At 37.0% G+C, this 20,331-nt stretch overlaps 1 protein-coding gene across 5 annotated transcripts in view; it reads right to left on the reverse strand.

The window, feature by feature from the left end:
- Znf438 (zinc finger protein 438) overlaps window positions 1-20,331 on the reverse strand; it is a 195,023-nt gene that overhangs the window by 139,326 nt on the left and 35,366 nt on the right. For 2 of the 5 annotated variants that reach the window (XM_005387205.2, XM_005387203.2), the window contains exon 1: window positions 10,403-10,440. Coding sequence is in view for 1 of the 5 variants with exons in the window: in XM_013515467.1 (XP_013370921.1) it covers window positions 10,403-10,428 (26 nt within the window). In the remaining 4 variants the exon portion in view is untranslated. Of the gene's footprint in view, window positions 1-10,402; window positions 10,463-20,331 lie in introns of those variants that run through there. The other 3 variants (XM_013515467.1, XM_005387202.2, XM_005387206.2) reach the window with 3 other exon arrangements.

Consider the following 20,331-nt stretch of genomic DNA (forward strand, 5'->3'; position numbering starts at 1 on the left):
GATACTGCCACTGCATAAAGCTAGGTCATATTAATTAAAACCAAAACAACAAATAAAACTACTAATAAATTTCTCATTTCATACTGAGAGAAATCAAGAGACACCATCTGAGTCTTGCCTGTTATAAAAACTATAGATAGATACTATCAGATTTAAAGTTTCAAAAGAACTTAAAAATAACCCCTAGCAGCAGGTTATATGCCTTTAAAGTAAACCATAAATTTTAAAAAATCAAAACCAAAGACAAAATTCTAAATCAAATAACAGAAATTCAAAACATTATGGAAACAAAAGATTTAAGACAGAAAGTTTAAAACAAATCAATTAGATTAATTTTGACAATAAATATAAATGTGTTAAATATTCATTAAAAGACATACGTTCTCAGTAGGTTAAAATGCAATCTACCTATGTGCCACTTTTAGGAAACATCCTTAAAAGAAATCACAAAGAAAGGGTATATGTATCAAGAAACACAAAATTTACACGGAAATATAAACTAAGGCGATAATATCAGTTATCAGTCAAAACAAACACAAACCATGAGTTATAAATGAGGAAGAAATTGATCTTATTCAGATAAAAGGTATAATCCTCAGTTGAGCTATTGACAATAACACACCAAAACAATAACTCACAAAAGATAACAGTAATTACCTACTTATAACTTTCAGTGTTTGAGAGATCAAACAAAAAATAATTATAAAAAAGCTAAACAATATGATAGATTTTAGCTATTTAGGTATCTTATAAAAAGACAATTATTAAAATATCTGTCTGACCTAAGCAAAAGCGATAATAAACTACTCCATAAATATAACCATAAAAATTATAAAGAAAATTAGTTATGAATTAAATGTTTAATTTTAACTTTGAAATTTCAGAAATGCTCTCATAAATAACTGCTGAATGAAAAACCCTTGGCAAATAATCATACACTATTTCTAAAAAAAAAAACTAAGACTACATATCATGTAGGAGCTAACCAAAGAGTACAGAGAAAAAAATCTTAAACGCATTTATATTTGAAACATAAAAAGGCTGAAAAATGCAGTAGCTCAAGTCAGACATATTTTTCTGTTTCCATGTAACAATAAAAGGTGCCAGGAGAGAGTGTATACCATCACAAAATCACTTAGAGGGATCCAGGTGGGCTCTGCCATCTTCCACATGGTTTTCACCTCCAGACCAAAGGAGGCTATTGTAAGTGGTATAACATCTCAACTCACAGAAAAGGAAAAGACGAAGACTAGGGTAACTGCCTTGTCTTTAAGGAGATGACCACACTCCCATCACTATTCACTTCTCTTTACTCACAGAGCTGCACCCTGCAGTAAGGGAAACTGAGAAGCACAGATTCTACATGGGCAGCCAGGGGCTCAGCTAAAATCTAAGGGTTCTATTTCTAAAGGAACCGATTCCAAGGGACAGTGGTGCACGTCCCACGTTCCTTCTAGTTTTAAAAATGAAATGAAGTTTAAGAAGTTAGGCACATGTACTCATCTGAGCAGTAAATGGAACCACGTATTTTGTGTGGGGGCTCTGTGTGTTTGTGTGTGTGTGTGTGTGCGCGTCTACTTTACTCAGCATAACACGTCTGAGATTCAACCATGTGGTTTGTGTGTATCAGTACTTTTTCCTTTCAGTGCTGAACAGTATTTCATTGCACAGCCATACTACAACGTGTCTATCCATGTATTAGTGGATGAGAACTTATTTCTAGCTTTTAATACTAAAAGCTGCTATAAGTAGAGGATCTCTAATGCAAAATTCCAAAATCTGAAACTTTTTGAACACCAATATGACGCCCAATAAAGTTTTGGATTTTGAAGCATTTGAGACTTAAGATTTTTGGATAAGGGGTGTTCTATTGGTAAAGTCTATGCAAATATTCCAAAATAAAAAGAATCTAAAATCTGAAATACTTCTGGTCCTAAGAATTTCAGATAATGGATAGTCAACCTGTCTGTACAAAACTATTGTGAACATGTGTCTTCATTTCTCTTCAGTAAAAATTTAAGAACAGAATTGTTAGTTCTTACAGTAATATAAGAAACTGCTATACTGTTTCCCACTGCGGTTTTATCATTTTACGTTCTCACTAGCACCTAAGCCAACATTTGGAAGTATGGAGTACATATCTTCTATCTGTTGAAAAAGTTCTCTTCTACTTCTAGTCTTCTGATAACTTTTACCTTGAACGGCTACAGAATTTAGTCCAATACTTTTTCTGCAACTACTGAAAGGATCATACGGCTTTTTCCTTTTCTCTGTTAAAATGATGACTTTTGGGGGTGGATTTTCCAATGCTGAAGCAACACTGCCATCCTTGTAATAAAACCACTTTCTATATACTGCCGGATTTGACTTTTAATTGGTTTGTTAACAAATTTTATCTATGTCCATAATTTCTTCTTCTCTTTATCCAGTTTTAGTATTAGCACAATGTCAGTCTCTTAAAATGAGAAGTGTTCCTTCTTTTTTCTGCTTTAAATGTTTTATACAGTTCATCAATTAAAATGTGTATAAACCTGCTGTTATCTTGTAGGTAACAAGGCTTTCAAGCCAGGAAAATATTTTCTCTAATAAGTGCTATTCAAATTTTATATTTCTTTCAGAGTCAGTTTCATTAGTTTTCCAAAGTATTTAGCCACTTCATAAAAGTTGTCAAATTTATTTCATCAATTTTGTAACATGCTTTCTGTAGCCTTTTAAATGCTACAGAGTATGCAGTAATGTCCTCTAAATCTTTATATTGTATTAAGCAGTGCCCTTTCTTTTTTATTTTGCCTTGATCAAACTAGAGGCTAGTTAATCTTTTCAGAAGAATTTCATTTTTAGTTTCACTGATTATGTCACTTCTTTTTTTTTCTACTGCATTTCTTTTTCCTCTTTTATTATTTCCTTCTCTCAATTTTGGCTTTTATTTTCTCTTTGTTTTTAGCTTCCTAAAATGGACACTTTGATAGCTTGTTTTATGTTTTCCTTTAAGCGTGTGCATTAAACTTCTGTATAGGAAATGGGATAACTGCATTCCACAAGTTTTTACATGAGTTTTTTAATTTTCTTCAAAATATCTTTGTTATTTACTTCAAAATATCTTTTCACTTTCTTAAGGTTTTGTGTTTGTTTTCATTATGACCAATGAGTTAGTTTGACATGTGTGCTTTAATTACAAATACTGATGATTTCCCAGATATCTTTCCAATACCGATTTCTAATTTAATTGTGTGACAGTTAGAGGATATACTTCACATTATTTCCATTATCTTGAATTTAATAAGATTTATGTACATATGGTAGTCTACCTAGGTAACTTCCATGCAAACTTGAAAAGAATGCATATGTTGCTCTTGCTGAGCTGAAAGTTCTGTAAAACATCAATGAAGTCAAGTTGGTTCCTCCTGTTGTTACACACTTTTATATCTTTCCTGATGGCCCATCTTATTGGAACAATCACTGAGAGAGATGTTGAACTCTCTAGACATACTTGAGAATTTGTCAATTTCTTCTTTCAATCCTAACAATTTTTGCTTCATATAGTCTGTCAAAATAGTATCAGTTGTATTTAAATTTAAGATTACTTGTTCTTACTGAAATAACCTATTCATTTTTACATTTATTCTTTAACTCTGGAAACACTACTTGTTCTGATGTTCACCTTAATATACCCTACCCACTCCAGTTTTATTGTACAAGATCATATATTATTTTCTTGGTTATTACCCCACAGGAGACAGACCCTCTGTTTATCTTTTTAAATCTTTTTTCTCTTTGCTTCATGGTGGTTAAAAATCTTAGCATGTTTTCGTGCTTACTGTTACCTTCTCCTAAAAGAACTAATTTGTAGTTATCCCACTTAGTAAAATTTTCTTATTGTATTATTTCTTGATGTTCCTACGTTTTCTTCTTTCTATCTTCTATATCATTCTTTGTTATGTTTATAAATATTTACAAAAGCTGTTTAATATTCATGTGTGCTTACTAATGCCGCTATCTCTGCCATCTCATGGTCATTTCTACAGACTCATTTTTCTCCTGTTTCATTGTTTATATAGTAATGTTTGGATGCAGTTCACTGTGAATTTTACATTGCCAAGAGCTGGATTTTGTTGTATTTGTTTAAAGAATGCTGGGCCTCTTCTTGAAGGCAGTTAGGTTACTTATGCATTACTTTGATTCTTTTGAGGCTTGCTTTTAAGTTGTTTGAGGGCTTATTAGAGAAACTTTTCCTCTGTGGCTAGATTTGTCCTCACCTTATAGTGACTTGGCCATTTTTTTCCTCTCACAAATTCTTCTTGTCAGCTTTGTGCCGTTTTACCCAGGTTGGTATTTAGTCAGGTTCTCAGTAGAATCGCTTAAAATCTGGAGAATTCTTTCCCTGATCAACTCCCTCCTCTCCACAACTCTCTTTTTCAAGTACTAGACACCTCCACCTCCCTGCAGTTCATCCTCTGTCTACTCCACTCAGAGAGACTACCAGACTCTTGTGTTTCCATCCTTCCACCACAGTCTGGAAACTGTTTCCAAATCATAAGCTAAGTGAGGTTACACTCTTATTTCCATTTTCCCAGGGCTCAGGTCCTATTCTGTCCTAATATCAGAAAACAGGTATTTCATGAATGCCTTCACTTAGAATACTTTGATTCTACTGTTAATATTTATGTCAATGAAAGATAAGATAGGCTTTCCAAAATGGTGATCAGTATAAAGTTACCTGACCTTGAAAGTTATATCTGAATGAATATCTGAATATTAATACAATTTGTTTTAATGGAATTTGTAATTTTTTAAAAAACCTGTATTTTAACTGAATCAGGCTTTTCTCTTCTGCATCCTTGCTACTTCCTTCTCCATACCACAGAGACAGTAAAGTACACGACTTCAGATTCAGATTACTATGCTTTAAGGTTAAAAGGAGAACTGACCTCCCTCTAAAAGTCTGCTAAACATACTTTCCCAGGAAAGAAGGAGGCAAGGTGAGGACTTACCTTGCAGTAAATACTGGAGGGTAATATTTGCTATATCTAATCCACAATTTTTCATAAAAGTATTGATTGCATTATCCTTATTCTAAAAATATTTTTATTTTATTATTTGTGTTGGTAGCTACCTTCAACTGAAAGCCCCACTAACCTACTAAATGATTTATACATTTACTGAGGAAAAAAACTTAGCAGATATTTTTTGGTAAGATTGAAGAGAGGTAAGTGGGTGAAAGAAGTAAATGCTTCTGCCAAGGCTAAACCATTATGAATCAAGTTAGAATATACAGTTACCTGAACATTTTAATAATTTTAATAATCATAAATTCTATCTAATAAATTATGAAGGCTCACTACTGAAAACTAAAAAAGGCCAAAAAAATAAAAATGAATATATTATATATGCCTTCTGTAAACATACCAATATCAACATTTAACATCTAGTGTATTTCCTCACTGAGGTCTGCTGAATAGAAACACACACACACACACACACACACACACACACACACACACACTCTCTCTCTCTTAAACTGAGATAACAGCACAGACACCATTTTGAAATTTCCTTCTGTGTTACAAGCACAACCTTGAGTCACTGCATCATCTTTTAAAATATGATTCTTAACCACAGACTTGAGCAGGATGTGATGAGTGGGGCACCCAGATGCCCTACTTACTCTCCTTAGTCCTACACCTGTTCTTAACAAACCCATAATATGAGTGTACAGGATGGGGCCCATGGATTAACAGCATGAAAATTACCTGTGAATCTGATAGAAGTTCACAACCTTGGGCTCCACCACAGATCTAATGAACCAAAATTCACAGTTTAACAAGATATCCAGGTGACTCATACATAATGTTCAAAAAATAGTATCCTCGTTTACTTAACCATTTCTGCTACTACTGAGCGTCTGTGTTGTTCCCAATTACTTTGCTATTTTAAGCTGTTACCAATGTATAGAACTTCCCTGTAAAAGCGTCTTTGTATTCTTGAGTAATTATTTCATTGAGGGGAAGCACAAAAGTGGGAACCCTAAATCACCAGACTATCTTTTAAACTTGTATCTCCTAACCTGTTATGCTCTGAGAAACTAGGCCTTTTAGAATTATAAATGTAAGAATTCAGAGGGGCTGTGGGTGTAGCTCAGCAGCACAGCACCTCCTTGGCAAGCGCAAGGTCATGAGTTCGATTCCCAGTACGCCCCCCAAAAAAAGTTTGAAAAAAAAGAATTCAATGATAGATATGGCTAACCAAAATTACTCACATCTTGAAGTTGTGCACATATCACATTTCTGCATTTTCTAAGAGAAGAAAAGGGAATGGGGTGCCTTGGCCCCTAATGAAACATTCAAAACATGGTCATTACTCCTCAAATTGCTTCTGATATCAGAAAACAGATGAGCTAAATTTCTCATGTCTAGCAAACTCTAACTAAAGGCTGTTTTCAAGTAGAATGTCCTTTTGTTGTGGGACTCCATGAACCTTCATTTAATAACCAAAATTAATGTGGGAATTTGTGTATGCATTATTTATTTCAGACCAAAAATAGTAATTTTTTTAAATGAGAAAAAAGGAAAATAAAATAAATACCTCAGATGAAGATGTAGCCAATCTGACTGGAAATCAACCTTAACAGCGGTGTTTCTTTTTCTCAACTACTACAAGGTGTCACCTAGAGGTGCTATGTATTTTAATGCAGAAAATTTGCCAGTACAAATATAAGAGGAAGAATTTGAAGAGGACTCTGAAAAGAAATGGGATTCCAAAAACAGATACAATGTTAGACTTGGTAAGACCCAAGATACACCAGACCCTGGGGTCAATCCCAGTGCTGGCTGTGTCCAAATGGTGACGGATCGTCCCCTTGCAGGGGTGCTGTGAAGGACAAACGTGCTGAGCCGAGGGTGAGAGTTCCTTTATAAGCTCTTCCCAAGTCTGACATTATATACATTTTTTACATCTTTTTCAGAAGCTGTTCTCACCTCCTGAGTAGCTGAGTACAAGCCTACGCCAGGATGCCTGGCTAGAACTGTCTTATGAAGCAGTTCGGTTTGTTTTCATGCAGACAGAACTGTTGCCAAGTTATTCATTACACTGCTCATTAAACTGTGGGTAGAAATCTCATCCTGTAACCTTTTGCTTTTGGTTCTAGCTATGCCATTCTGTATCTCTAAATCTTCACCCCTTCTTATACTTGAATTACAAAACTTGGCATGTTAAGGCCACACAATTTCTAGTGGGACCTCTACTATTACATGTACTAGAGAACTCTAAATGTATACTCTTCTTGTAAATTTACCTCCACTGCTACCAGGCTAAAAAAGGCTGAACTGGTTGGAGTGAGGGTACGGGGTAGGAAAGGGGAAAAGGACTGAAATTAGCTCATTACAAATGGACTTGAAGTACTTAAAGAACAGCAAGAAGGCAAGTGAGGTTAGAGCAGAGTGAGCAAGGCAGAAAGCCGCGGATGGTAAGTGGAACTTAGGGCTTTATACTGATCATAATAGCGTTTTGACACTACTGAAGCTTTGAAAAGAGGATTGATAGGAACTGTTTAACATGCCTACTCCATGTTATGGTTTGTGTCTAGATGTCTGCTCAAAGCCTCATGTGATCATAGGTGAGGTTTTTCTGAGGGGGATGAATCTTGAGTACCTGATACTGGGACTTAGGGTGTGTGGTAAGGAAATCAGTCCACTGATTGGCTTGGCAACCATTAATCCCAGTAGCCTGGGTACAATGTAAGGGACAGAAAGAGGCATGTCCTCTCCCTTTGCTTGCCTGCTTTTGCTGTTTTCCGCCCACCACGAACTGTTCTTCCTCTGTGATGCCCCTCTGTGAAGCCACCCTGCCTTGGAGGAGCCAATTATGGACTGAAACCTCTACGAACTGTGAGCTAAATAAACCTTTCTCCCTTTAACTTTGGGTGTCATGTATTTTTGTCTCAGCAACAAGAAAAGTAACTAAGACACTCTATTTCTGACTCTTGACCGAGGGACAGAGTCTGGAGAGCTGCATTTCACCTGTCAGATGCATGGTTACCCCATCCCTGGTCTGTGGCAGGTGTCTGAGTTCCTGAACCCAAGTCCCCATGCCAATCAAGGACTCCTAGTTGCCTAGTAACCGACCAAAAGGCAAGTTGTGAGCATGCTCCCAGGAGCTGCCAAAACCTTTTGGCACATGACCCATGAAGAACACAATAAGCAGGTATTCAGCAGCTGCTCAGGTGACAGAGAAACTGGCACGTTAGGAGACTAGACTGAGCCAGACCAAGGCTGGAACAAGGAACAGGAAACCTCATCCAGGCTGGGCATCCTGGGAGAATTCTGCTCTAGGTTTCTAGGTGTAATCAGTTACTCTTACTCAGAAGAGTTGGAAGTCATCTAAAGTTTATCGTGCCTCTGTGAGCACGTGTCAGAATTTCCTGGAAGCTGCTAACAGTATGACCTGTGGATACCACACGCAAAGGGCTCTTCCTTTGTCTACCCAGGAGTCCAACCTGTTACTCTCCCAGCCTAATCTGCAAAGGAAATTTCAATTATCTTGTAGATGTAGTGAGAATTAAATAAGACAATAAAAGAGCCTTGTGTATAAGAAGTATACAACATACATTAACTTCTCTCATTTATACTATGATGACCACAAAATGACAGGTGATGGAATGGTAAGCATATCCTAAAACACTTTTACATCACATAACGTAGTTTAATCATATCCACCCCCTTATTACCCTCCCTCACATGCCCTCCCCTTTAGTCCCTTCTTCTTGTCTAGTAATAGTATCCCTTCTATTTTCATGCCCTCTTGAAGACAACACTTCTAATGTTCTCCTAGCATACCATAGTAAAAATTTTATTTGGTTTGTTTGTTTTGTGGGAACTATTGTATGATCAACAGAATTTAAACTCGGCATGTAAAAATATTCTCTTTGCTTCTAAACTTCCCTACCACAGTTAAAACAATCATCTTATACAACTAAGAACCAGAGTTAGAAATACTATTAGCATAGAGTTGATAACACCAACTCTAAAGATTAACAACCAAAACAGGAATCTCTCAGCCTGACATTTATTCTGCAAGTCATTCAGGACTGGGCCTGCTTTTTTTAATGTTCACTTTTCTTTATGAAACTTTAACTAAAATCCTGAAAGTTAGCAAAAGACACAGGAAACCATTCATAAGACCAAGAGGCTATTTTACTTTTATTAATGAAAAGTTACATAATAGTTTTAGGAAACGATATAGTTCTCTTATTTTGAGTCTTGTAGTATTTATAAAAATTTAAAACAGTTATCATGCTAGAGTTCATTTTGGAAACAGAATTTCTATTATCTGACAGCAATCAATTCTGTCTTATTTTAGCTCAATTACTCAAAGGCTTTGTAAGAGTTATGTCCATCTTTATTCATACTCATTAACAATAGGTCAACTGTGTCTAGTACTTGACCTAGAAGCCCAAGTAGGTGTGACTGAACAAAACTACACTAACAAGGTCCGAATTCCACACCACCGAGTCACGTTACTGGCCTTTCTGTCTCTAAACAGTACGCTACAGAAAGAGGAGGAAAAAAAAAAACCACCAGACACTGGGATCCATTTAAGGGGCCTGCATGCATTAACAGGGAGTGCTGAACAATAAAGAACACACAAGTACATTAAAGGAATTTAATAGAAAGCCTGTAACAACCACAAGGAGATGTTCACAGACATCAAGACAACATCCTATGAATTAGAAAAATGAAACCTATTAACAATGTATTTCCCTGCATGTCTATTTCATGGAGTCTGAATTTTTAAGGGAATTAACAATTTATATTTTATTGAAATCATTACACAGAAAAGCTACTTCTAAATTATAATTCTCAAATTAACCAACTCTGACATTTTAATGTACTTTAAAATAATTTTACATTTAGAAAATTATACAGAGTTTCTGCATATACTTCACCCCATTTTCCCTATAATTAACATTATATAATCATAACACATTTGTCAAAGTGAAGAAGTTAAAATTGATATATTATTATGAACTAGATTATACACTTTACCTGTTTTTCTGTTAATAATTTTTTTTCAGTTTTTAGGTACAACCAGGGTACTACATTGTATTAAACAATTTTTTTAAATGCTGTAAGTTCTGATATATACCACAGATGTATGTCTAATTAACAACACCCTTATTATAGTTATTTGAACAAAGAAACCTAAAATTCCTAGAAAATACAGTGTTGGGTATCAGAAAAAAAGTTATATAAAAATTTGCGTAAACATGATGCTTCTACTAATGTTTTATTTAAAACAAAAGGAAGTAAATAACTGAAGATATGCCCCACTGCTGATTTTGCCAAGAATGCAAGATCAAATTACTTAATTTACCAGAAATATCATTTTAAAAATGCCTGTTACTTACCTATTTCCCAAAGTTCTCGTAGTCATAAGATATATAGCAACTCTCTTTAATTAATTCTGTAAAAGAATAGAAAGTATTAGAAGCAGTCAGATAATCCACTTTTATCATATATATATAAATGATTTCATTTTAAATTACTTTATGATATTTGCATTCATATCACAAAAGAACTAATTTAAGGGAACATGACTGCATAGTTATTACTGTTATCTTTAAAAGTGAAAGCATGCAAAATTTAAGTTTTAAGATTATTAAGAGAATGTTCTCAAAATAAAGAAATGCTACAATGAATAAAACTGGCTAAGAAGTACGCTTTACATTCTTCTCTGTGTGCATAATGCTGTGGAAATTACTAAACAGTCACAAACAAGTGAGTCATTTTGAGGGCATAACCTTTCTGATGGGAAAACAGTGATCAACAATTTGATAGCAGAAGATGTTTCAAAGGACATGTCTGCTGAAGTGACCGTGTGTGTCAGTTCTGCAGAGGTAGGCTCAATTCATGCTACTGCCCCAGTGTCCTACCCAATTCCCCCTTTGTCCTAGACGTTTCATTTCCCAATGGGTTTTTACGGCAGCATTTAGAAAAACCTGGTGCTTACATGTAATTCAATCTCTGACTCTGCCTTGATCTCACAGAGCCATGTGTGGGCTGTGCAGTGAAGTCAGATGTCTATCTATTGAGTGGTGAAACCTGAAGGACACTTCAGTGTTGCCTACCTCTATACGCACTATACCGCACACCTCACACTCAGACAGTACCCAGCCCACCTACAGAAAAAGGGAGCAGAAGAAATACCCACCACTACGATGAGCTCAAAGACACAAATTTAATGAAAGCAGATACAGAAGGTGTTTTGTTCACTATGGTACTGAGGACTGACCCCCAGGCCTTCATGCTGAGCCACATGCCCAGCCCTTCTCGCTAAGTCACTAAGTTGCTCAGGCGGGGCTCCAACTTGCAATCCTCTTGGTTCAGCCTCCCAGATGACAGACAACGTTTTACTTATTATCCTCTAAAGCAGAATTTTTATCTAGATTAAGTGACTTAAAGAAAACACAGTTCTGATTCAAAACTGTCTTTATTTAGATATTCAAAGTAAAGTGATAACTTATTTTGATTGCTCCATCGGCAGAAGAAATTCAGTCCAATAACACTAGTTCTCTATCACTATCAGGAGATGTGTCAAATAGAAAAATCAGTTAATTCCAATAACGGTTTAATGGTTTCATCTAATGCATGAAACCAAATAAAGCTTTTGGAAGTTCATTCTGTAGAACATGAAACACCTGATGTTTCCGTAATTGCTACTTAAATTCAGTGTAAGCATTCAACAGCACAGATAAAAGTAAAGTCAGTTCTCATTATTCAAAATAGTTAAGTTTTAGAAAGTCACCACAAACACTAAATTAGTGAATAGCCAACAACTGCTCCTATAAGGTGAGTTCCTAGGGGTCTCTCATCACATTTTCATCAACTGATAAAAAGTATCCTGTTCTATCTATACTCCTGTTTAAAATATGTTTGGGGTTTTTTTATCCCCTATATTTTTCCTACTTTTTTCTATTTTTCCTTATTTTTATTTTTTACTATTTTTTTAAGTTTCTTTTTGTTTTTTTTTTAAGTCCAATTGATAGAGGATCTCCAAATGTTATAAGAGATACATTATAACTCCCAACCTGCTAGATGTCTGATGAACTAAGTTCACATTCCCCAAAATCAAAGAATGAATTCTAAGGAACAACGAATATTAAGAGTAGGAAATTTTATTGAGGGAAAGGCAGCTCCTGCCTGAGAGAGACAGGAGGGGACCCAGAAAGTGGGCTGCACTAGAACATGTTATTTAATATATATTGTTGATTCACAAACAGTGAGCTCACAGTGAACAGTTCTATAACTCAAGTCTAAATGAAGCTTACCTACCACATATATTTTCTCTGAAAGGCTCAGCACAACCTGCTTACGCTCAGGAACACCATACAGCAATTCCATTGTATACATGAAAGTTGTTTTAAACAGCAAAGTCCCCAACAAGAAGCATAACAGTGCAAAACTCACAGCATTAAACAGACCACAAGAAGGACACTTCTTTTTTTTTTTTTTTTTTTTTGAGACAGGGTCTCACTATGCAGCTCAGACTGGCCTTGAGCTCACTTTGTAGCCAAGGCTGGTCTCAAACTCGCCAATCCTCCTGCCTCAGGCTCCCGAGTGCTGGGATTACAGGTGTGTGCCACCACACGCGGCTGACACTTCTTTATAGTATGAGAACTGAAAGGAGGCAGAACAGGGGTTCTTCTGGGAACACATGTGTTGAACAGTGCACATTTTTTCACTACTGTGTGTCATTTGTAGTCACTCATTTAACTGAGCAAAAGCTCCCTGCATAATAATTTTGAGGTTCACATTTAAATGAATTATGATATAGCTGGATTGACACCTATCATTTTGTCTTTTACTTTCTATAGACCTCATGTCTTTGGGGGGTTCTTTCCTCCCTTTACTGTTTTCTTTACTGTTATATATGCATCCAGCATTAGAGAAAAACAGTTGAAAAAAATTCAAAAATAATCAGAGACATCAATGTCCCCTTTTAATATTAGAAAAGCAAGGATGAAAATCTAAGAGACAGAAGACTTAAACCTTATAAACCAGCTGGACCTACATTTATATAACACTCTACCCAACAATAACACAATAAACATTCTTCCTAAGTGCACACAAAACATTCTCTAAAACAGATCATATGCTAAGCCACAAACAACCCTCAATAATTTAAAGGGATTAAAATCATTCAAGGAATGTTTTCTAAAAACAATGGAATGGAACTGGAAATCAGTAACAGAAGGAAAATTCACCAAAAGGGGAGAAACAAAACACATTCTTAACTAGCTGCATTGCTCCGCTTTTTGTCACCAAAATACATGACATAAACAGCTTAAAGGAAGAAAGATTTATTTTGGTTTCATTTCAGAGGTTTCAGTCCATGGTCAGCTAGCTCCACTGATCGTACACTTGTGACAAGGCAGAAACATCATAGCAGAAGGACAGAGCAGAGGAAAGTTGCTCACCTCATTGCAACCAGAAAGCTGACAGAGGTTAGGAACCTGAAAAGTGACAGCATTCAAAGTCATGCCCCCAGGGGCATACTTCCTCCAAAGGGGCCTACCTCCTGAGAGCCCCGTTAGCTATGAACTCATCAACGCATTAATCTATGGATGAGCTTATACCCTCACAATCAAATCATCTCTCTAGGCATTTCGCAACCCAATCAATCTGAAGAGATTAACCATCACAATAACCAATGGATTAAAGAAGTCATAACAGAAATGAAAAAAAATGCCTTGAGAAAAATGAAAACTTTTAAAACACAACATATTACACTTACAGAATGGAGCTAAAAATGGTACTGCTTAGAGGGAAATTTACAGCTATAATAAATGCCTATATTAAAAAAGAAAGGTTCTCAAATTAATAATTTAATCTACCGAGAAAGGGCAGAACCTAGAAAAGGAAGAGTAAACTAGTCCTAAGCCAGCAGAAGGAAGGAAATAATAAAGAGTAAAGAACAAAGAAAAGAAATACAGAATAGAAAGATGAGAAAAATGAACAACAAAAAAGGCAAAGAATTAGGCAACCAGGTGGCCACTGGTGATATGAGAAAGGGAGGTTTACTACTGGGAAGAACAAAACTGAGTTTAAAATAAACCCGCAAGAAGAGGTTGGAAACAAAGGCAGGAAGAAATGCTTATCAGAATAAGGTCCTTCAAGAAGTCACAGGGATTAAGAGCCCAGGCAAAAAACTAGCCTTGAAAGGTTATGAAGATAACACTACCCTAATTTTGCTCACTCTGTGAGGAGGTGAGGGCCATGAATCTTGACTAATCTAAGCCAAACTTAGGACTTCTAAACTTCTAGGCCCTTAGAAATAAGTATGAGATGCAACTGTGGCTAGTGACATCAGGTCTTCCAGAATTCTTCTAAAAATGTTATCCTCACTTTTTGGGTTTTTTTGAGACAGGGTTTTACTACGCAGTTCAGGATGGCCTTGAGCTCACCTGATAGCCCAGGCTGGGCTTGAACTCAGAGATCCTCAGCCTCCTGAGTGCTGGGAGTACGGGCCTGTGCCACCACACCCGGGATCTTCACTCTCAACACATAAGTCACCCTCTCCTCTTAAAATCTCAAATTCTTTGATATTAAGATGAAATTCTTAGAGCTAAAGCTACCATCTTGAGAAAAGGAAGGGAAAAGTCTGAAGACAAAAGAAAACAGGGCTGCAGAGTGGAAAGACAGAAAGAACCAGGGTCTGATGACAGCAGTTAGCTGCAACATGAATCATCTATAAAATCAGATCTTCTTGGTCATATGAGACAATGAAATGTACAGTACTTACTACTGAAGTCATTTTTACTTGGGGGCTTTCGTTATTTGCCAGCTGAAAGCATTCTAACAGACACGGAAAGAAGGATAATTTCTCTGAGACAGCTTTGGATAAAACTAACTTTGCATGCTGTACACATGGAAATTTGGGTTTCAGCCTGAAGTTTCATTTATTAAACAAAATGAAGCCTGTCTAAAATTTATTTCACAAAGGAACTGGTCCTAAGAGCTCATTCCTGCCTTTAAAAATTGAGTATTTCTAAGGCTAACAATAGCTAATGGTAATGGTAATGGTGATGATGAGCTCATAATCATTAAAGTATTTTTAAAAGCTAGGCATTTTATCCTTTTATTGCTTAATTTCTGTATTCCACTTAACTTCAATAGTGAAATCATACCATCTTTTATTTTCTATTTTTAACAACTTCCATGTCAGTTTCATTTCTCATACTTTCATTGTATATAATACATACCACAATATAGTTCAGAGAGGGAATCCTTTACTTTTAAAAATAAACACTTTGAAAATCAAATGATCTACAAAAAATATTCCTGTATTTCCATAGATTTTCTAAATCTGGTCAAAGAAACAAAAATTTCAGCCACATATTTGGAATGATACCTTGACTTTTATCAGAGAATGGAAAAATCAACACTGTAGCCACATATTTAAAAACACTGGAAAAAGCACAATTACAGCACAAACAACAAAAAACACTAGAACTGTCTGCCTATATAAGCAGTCCCCACATGGTAAAAATTGAAGGTTTAAATTACAAGACAACTTGAAGGCCAAAACATTTTTCCTATAGAAACAATGCACTATAAGCCATTCCATTACTAGGCCAGTCCATTAAAGCTTTGTAAAACCATATGCACAGGTCTATTTTTCAAACTATCCCAGGGCAGGATACTGGGTTTCCTTTGGGGATACATCACTGTCTCAGTCCTCACCAAGTCCCAACAGCCAACGATGAGTCAAGGACCCTGCTCACCTCGTCACCTCCCATCAGTCCCTACTCCACGCGCTCCAAGTGGCAGCCCCACTGAACTCCAGCCTGCCGGGTCTTTCCATCACCCCCAGGACACTGCGTCAGACCCTCCTGTTTCTCTGTTCCTCTTCTCATAGTTCACTCTTCTCAGCCTTCTGATCTCAGCTTGAAAGTTAAATCCTCTAGAAGGCCATCCCGTGACTCCACACAGAGTGCCCTTGTAGCAACTACACTTCCCTATCACAGCATTTATTGTAATGTGTTTTAATCATTTTGTCAATCTTCCCTATAAGCTCCACTGCGTCAGGGATTTATTTTATTTGCTATTATTTTAACCCAGATTTTTAGAAGAGTACCTGGCAATTTTAAAGACCCTTAAAATACATTTACTTCTATGAATATATGTATTAAAAGATATGTCAATGAGTTTTTAGCCTGCTCTATGGAACATCTAATGGTCTTAACCAAGGAAGAAACAAGTTTTCAAGGAAGACTTCTCAACTTTACATTTAGAGATTATTAATCTCCAGAAATAAAGCTTATTCATCAGAAGGAGGCTAATTTCTTCCTCATTGCTGCTTTACAGTCACTTAAGTACTAAGATTCTAGCAAACAGGAATTAGTATATGTTCTAATATTACCTTTATCTTTTTCTTCCAGACAATGCCATTTATTCTCCTGGTTTTTACCATAAGCAATGATATACTGATTACCAAATTTATATCACTAGGCCTGATATTTTTCTCTTGAGCTTAGAAGTCAAATCTCTACCTGTCAACAATTTCATACTTCGGTGCCCACAAGAACTTTACCCCATCTCCTCAACCTTTCTTTTCTCTCATGTTCCCCACTTCAGATAACTACGCTAGCAGCTGGGGCTCACACCCGAGTTACCTCACCCTTGCTACTTAGTGGTGCTGGTGCCAACAATAAAGCACCCCGGGAGCCTGTTAGGACTGCAGGCTCTCAGGTCCCTCCCCAGCCACTTCATACGCAAATTAAAGTTTGGGGGGAAAAGTGGTCTGTGATTTTTTCCTCCCTACTAAACATCAATTGTGACACCAAGTCTAGGCAGGCAAATGTAGAGGAACACTGCAACAGCTTTCTTAAGTGATCTCATTCCTCTAGTCCACTGGTTCTTGCCCAGAATTTCAGAAGAAACTGACATGCAGCTATGAGGGAGGCCATATGGTTAGCTGGCTAGAACTTGTGTAGTATAAAACTTATCTATGTTGCAATTTAAAATCTGGGGATACTCACATAATTGTCACATGCACACAAAAAACAGAAACAAAAAACTGAGAAGCACTCTTCTCGCCTTGCTACAAACACTCTCCATACAGACCTTTATTTTCCTGCCAAGACGTACACCTGATCATGTATCCCTCTCTAAAATCTGTTCGTGGCTTTTGAACACGCCAGTTACTTCTAGCTTGTTTTCCTGTTCCTGATTTTCCTTTTTTCCTCCTCTCTCCTCTTGGCAAAATCTGTGTCCATCTTCTAAATTCCTGCTGACAAGCCGTCTCACTGGAGTCTCACCTCACCAGCCTCCTTTGGTAAATAACTGCTCCCCAGCCCACCCCCAAGCACCTTGTCCATCAATGACCACAGACGGCACCACTGTGCTCTAAGAAGAGCCATGAGCATCTACTGTCCCTGACAGACAAGCCTTCCTTAAAGAAACTCTGCATCTCAATCACTGGCAAATGGTCAATATCCACAAACTGCTAAATAAATCAATCAGCATTTACACTTGACATCATTAAAAACTGTAGAGCTTATCCCAATAATGTGAACACACTTGTAATCAAAAATAAGAACTACACACCCATGAGAGAAAAGCATTTCAAAAACAAAAAAAATGAGATTGTCTCTGATGCTATATGCAGACAGTCACAGTAAAAGTTCAAATGTACGTCAGGGCCCAATTCCCATTCACATAAATGCAGCTATCCTTACAGCCCACTTTCCGTGGAGATCCACAGGTCAGATGTCTTTGATGGCAGAAAGGAAGAGCCAAGCATACCAGCTGACTTAATGTATATTTTATCATAAAGATTGTAATAAATTCAAATTTATCATCAACTTAATTTTTAAAAATTCACTGTCTGCATATTACTTTTCATGTGCAGTTGAAATCCTATCATTTTATACTTAGTTACAGAATTTTGTCAAAAATTATATTCATAATTTATTCTTTCAATGAACATGTTACTCCAACAACTCAACAAACTATATAATTCATCAAAACACTCAGTTCAACAATTTAAACACTTGTCAGACAACTACTATGTTTCAGGCTCTAAGGCAGGACCCGACCTTACCAGCCCCGAGGCCTACCCAGCCAGATGCAGGGACTGACTCATGTGTACCTACGGCTGCAGAGCAGTGCTAAGGGCAAACCCTGGGCTGCTCTTTGGTAGGGTTGAGTCAGAAGAGATGCTCTCAGATTCTTTTTTTTTTTCTTTCACAGCACTGAGCCCAGGGCCTTCGCACTGAGCTACATTTCTAGGCTTATTTATGTTTTATGTTGAGACAAGGTCTCGCTAAGTTGCTCAGGCTGGGCTTGAACTTGCAATCCTCCTGCCTGAGCCTCCCAGAGTGCTGGGATTACAGGTGTGTGCCACCACATCCTGCTGTTCTCAAGGGATGAAAACTGTCAAGCAGTCAGGAAGAAGGAGAGAAAGGTGGAGCAGGGCACTGTGTGAGCACATGAAATCACAAAGGACGTTCGGGGTAAAGGCAGTGGGTGGGAATAGCTATTGCACAAGACACAAGAATGAATAGATGCCTTTGCTGCAGCACTGCTCCAGAATTGGGAGTTGTTTTAATTATCAGTACAAGGGGTAACTTGAGGTCGATTTAAAATGCATTTTTTATTACCCTGTGAACACATCTCCCCACATTTTTGTTACTCCTTGTACTATTAATTATCTGCTAAGGTACTCTGTTCACTTATAAACTAAATCTTGATATGTTTCCCTCACTAGGGTTGAGAAGAAAACACTTCAAGGATTTCAGGTATTAATACTTCGTCACACTTGATACAAGCATTTCCTCCAGTCTGTTGTATTATTTTTTCATCATGAATATGCCTTAAATGATATACACTCACCACTGTCTCTTTTCCATGGTAACTTTTCCACTGCTCTAATACTGAGTTTGTAACCCTTCAGAAATCAGATGAATATTATATTCTATTTTCTACTACTTTTTAAAATACGATTTAAGTATTATTTAGCTCTTGACACCAGAGAGACCTGATAAGAACCTGATGTGCATAAGTATTTTTATATTTGCACTGACTTCCCTCTTCTTATCCTACTCCAATGTCCTCTGCTAAAATACACAGCTAAGGAAATTCCCTTTCATCCAAACCCCACCTTCACTTTAATTCAAGTCCTCTACATAATAAGGCTGGGACAAGAGCAGCTGAAATGTGTCCTTTGTGTTATCTTAGAGATGACACTGAGATGCCCACACCCTCTATGTAGAGATTAAGAATTACTATTTTAAGGGGGCTGGGGATTTAGCGCAGCAGCACAGCGCCTGCCTGGCAAGCGCGATGTCGTGAGTTCAATTCCTAGTACCGGAAAAACAACAACAACAAAAAAAAAGGATTACTATTTTAAGGTATACATGGACAGAAAGCACAGGATACATCAGCAATAAAAATTAGTATTTAATGTTAATTTGTGTTTAATGCTAGGTATCTTCTAAGTCCCCAAAAATAAAACTAAATAATTCAAGTTATTTTTTAAGGGCTTGACATGCCAGGCAATTTTGGAATTTGAGAAGGGTTTAGTTTAAGTCCAGTAGTCTGCAGCTAAGCATGTCTGACTGCCACTGGACTTTGGAAACTGGTGTCCATGAGGAGGGTATTTTAGAGGTCACAGATTGCTAGTCTGTGAGAAACCAGGGATCTTAACTGTCTTGCAATGTGCTGGACCATCTTATACCACAAAACTCTGTCTCACCACAAACGCCAATTGGTACCACACTTCAACAAAGCCCTTAACAGTCTAAATGACTTGCTTCCATTATTTAATAAAATCAGTTTACTTCTCTTTGTTCTACCCACCCTTCCAAAGGTATGTGCTTTACAGAGGGAGAACAGCCACAAATGCAGGTAGACTTGTCTGTAGTGGACGTTTTCCTTACTTCTCCTGTTGGATCCCTCACTTTACTCCTCTTTCCAGCCTGCATCCCTTCACCTAACAGCCCAGTGAAGTCCTGAGTCTCTTCTTGCTCTGATCCACAAAAACCTACCCCCTATAAGTTCTCAGAAAACATTTTAAAAATAAAGCTACTAAGCTGCCATCTTTATGATGGTACAATGCACTCAAGATTGTTTGTATTTGAGTATTAGAACAAAAGACACTACTTCTCACCATCTCTTCTGTTACAACCCTGGCCCAAGCTACCACAGTTTTCCACTGGGCTCTCCACAGTAGCTTCTCAACTGATCTTCTTGCTTCAACCTTCCAATTCAGTCTATTCTCAAAACATCTCACTAAAGTAGTAGTTTCCTGGCCTGCAACATGTAATTTCTTGGC

This window comes from Chinchilla lanigera, unplaced genomic scaffold (genome assembly GCF_000276665.1).
Source record: "Chinchilla lanigera isolate Chin_1 unplaced genomic scaffold, ChiLan1.0 scaffold00028, whole genome shotgun sequence".
NCBI lineage: Eukaryota > Metazoa > Chordata > Mammalia > Rodentia > Chinchillidae > Chinchilla > Chinchilla lanigera.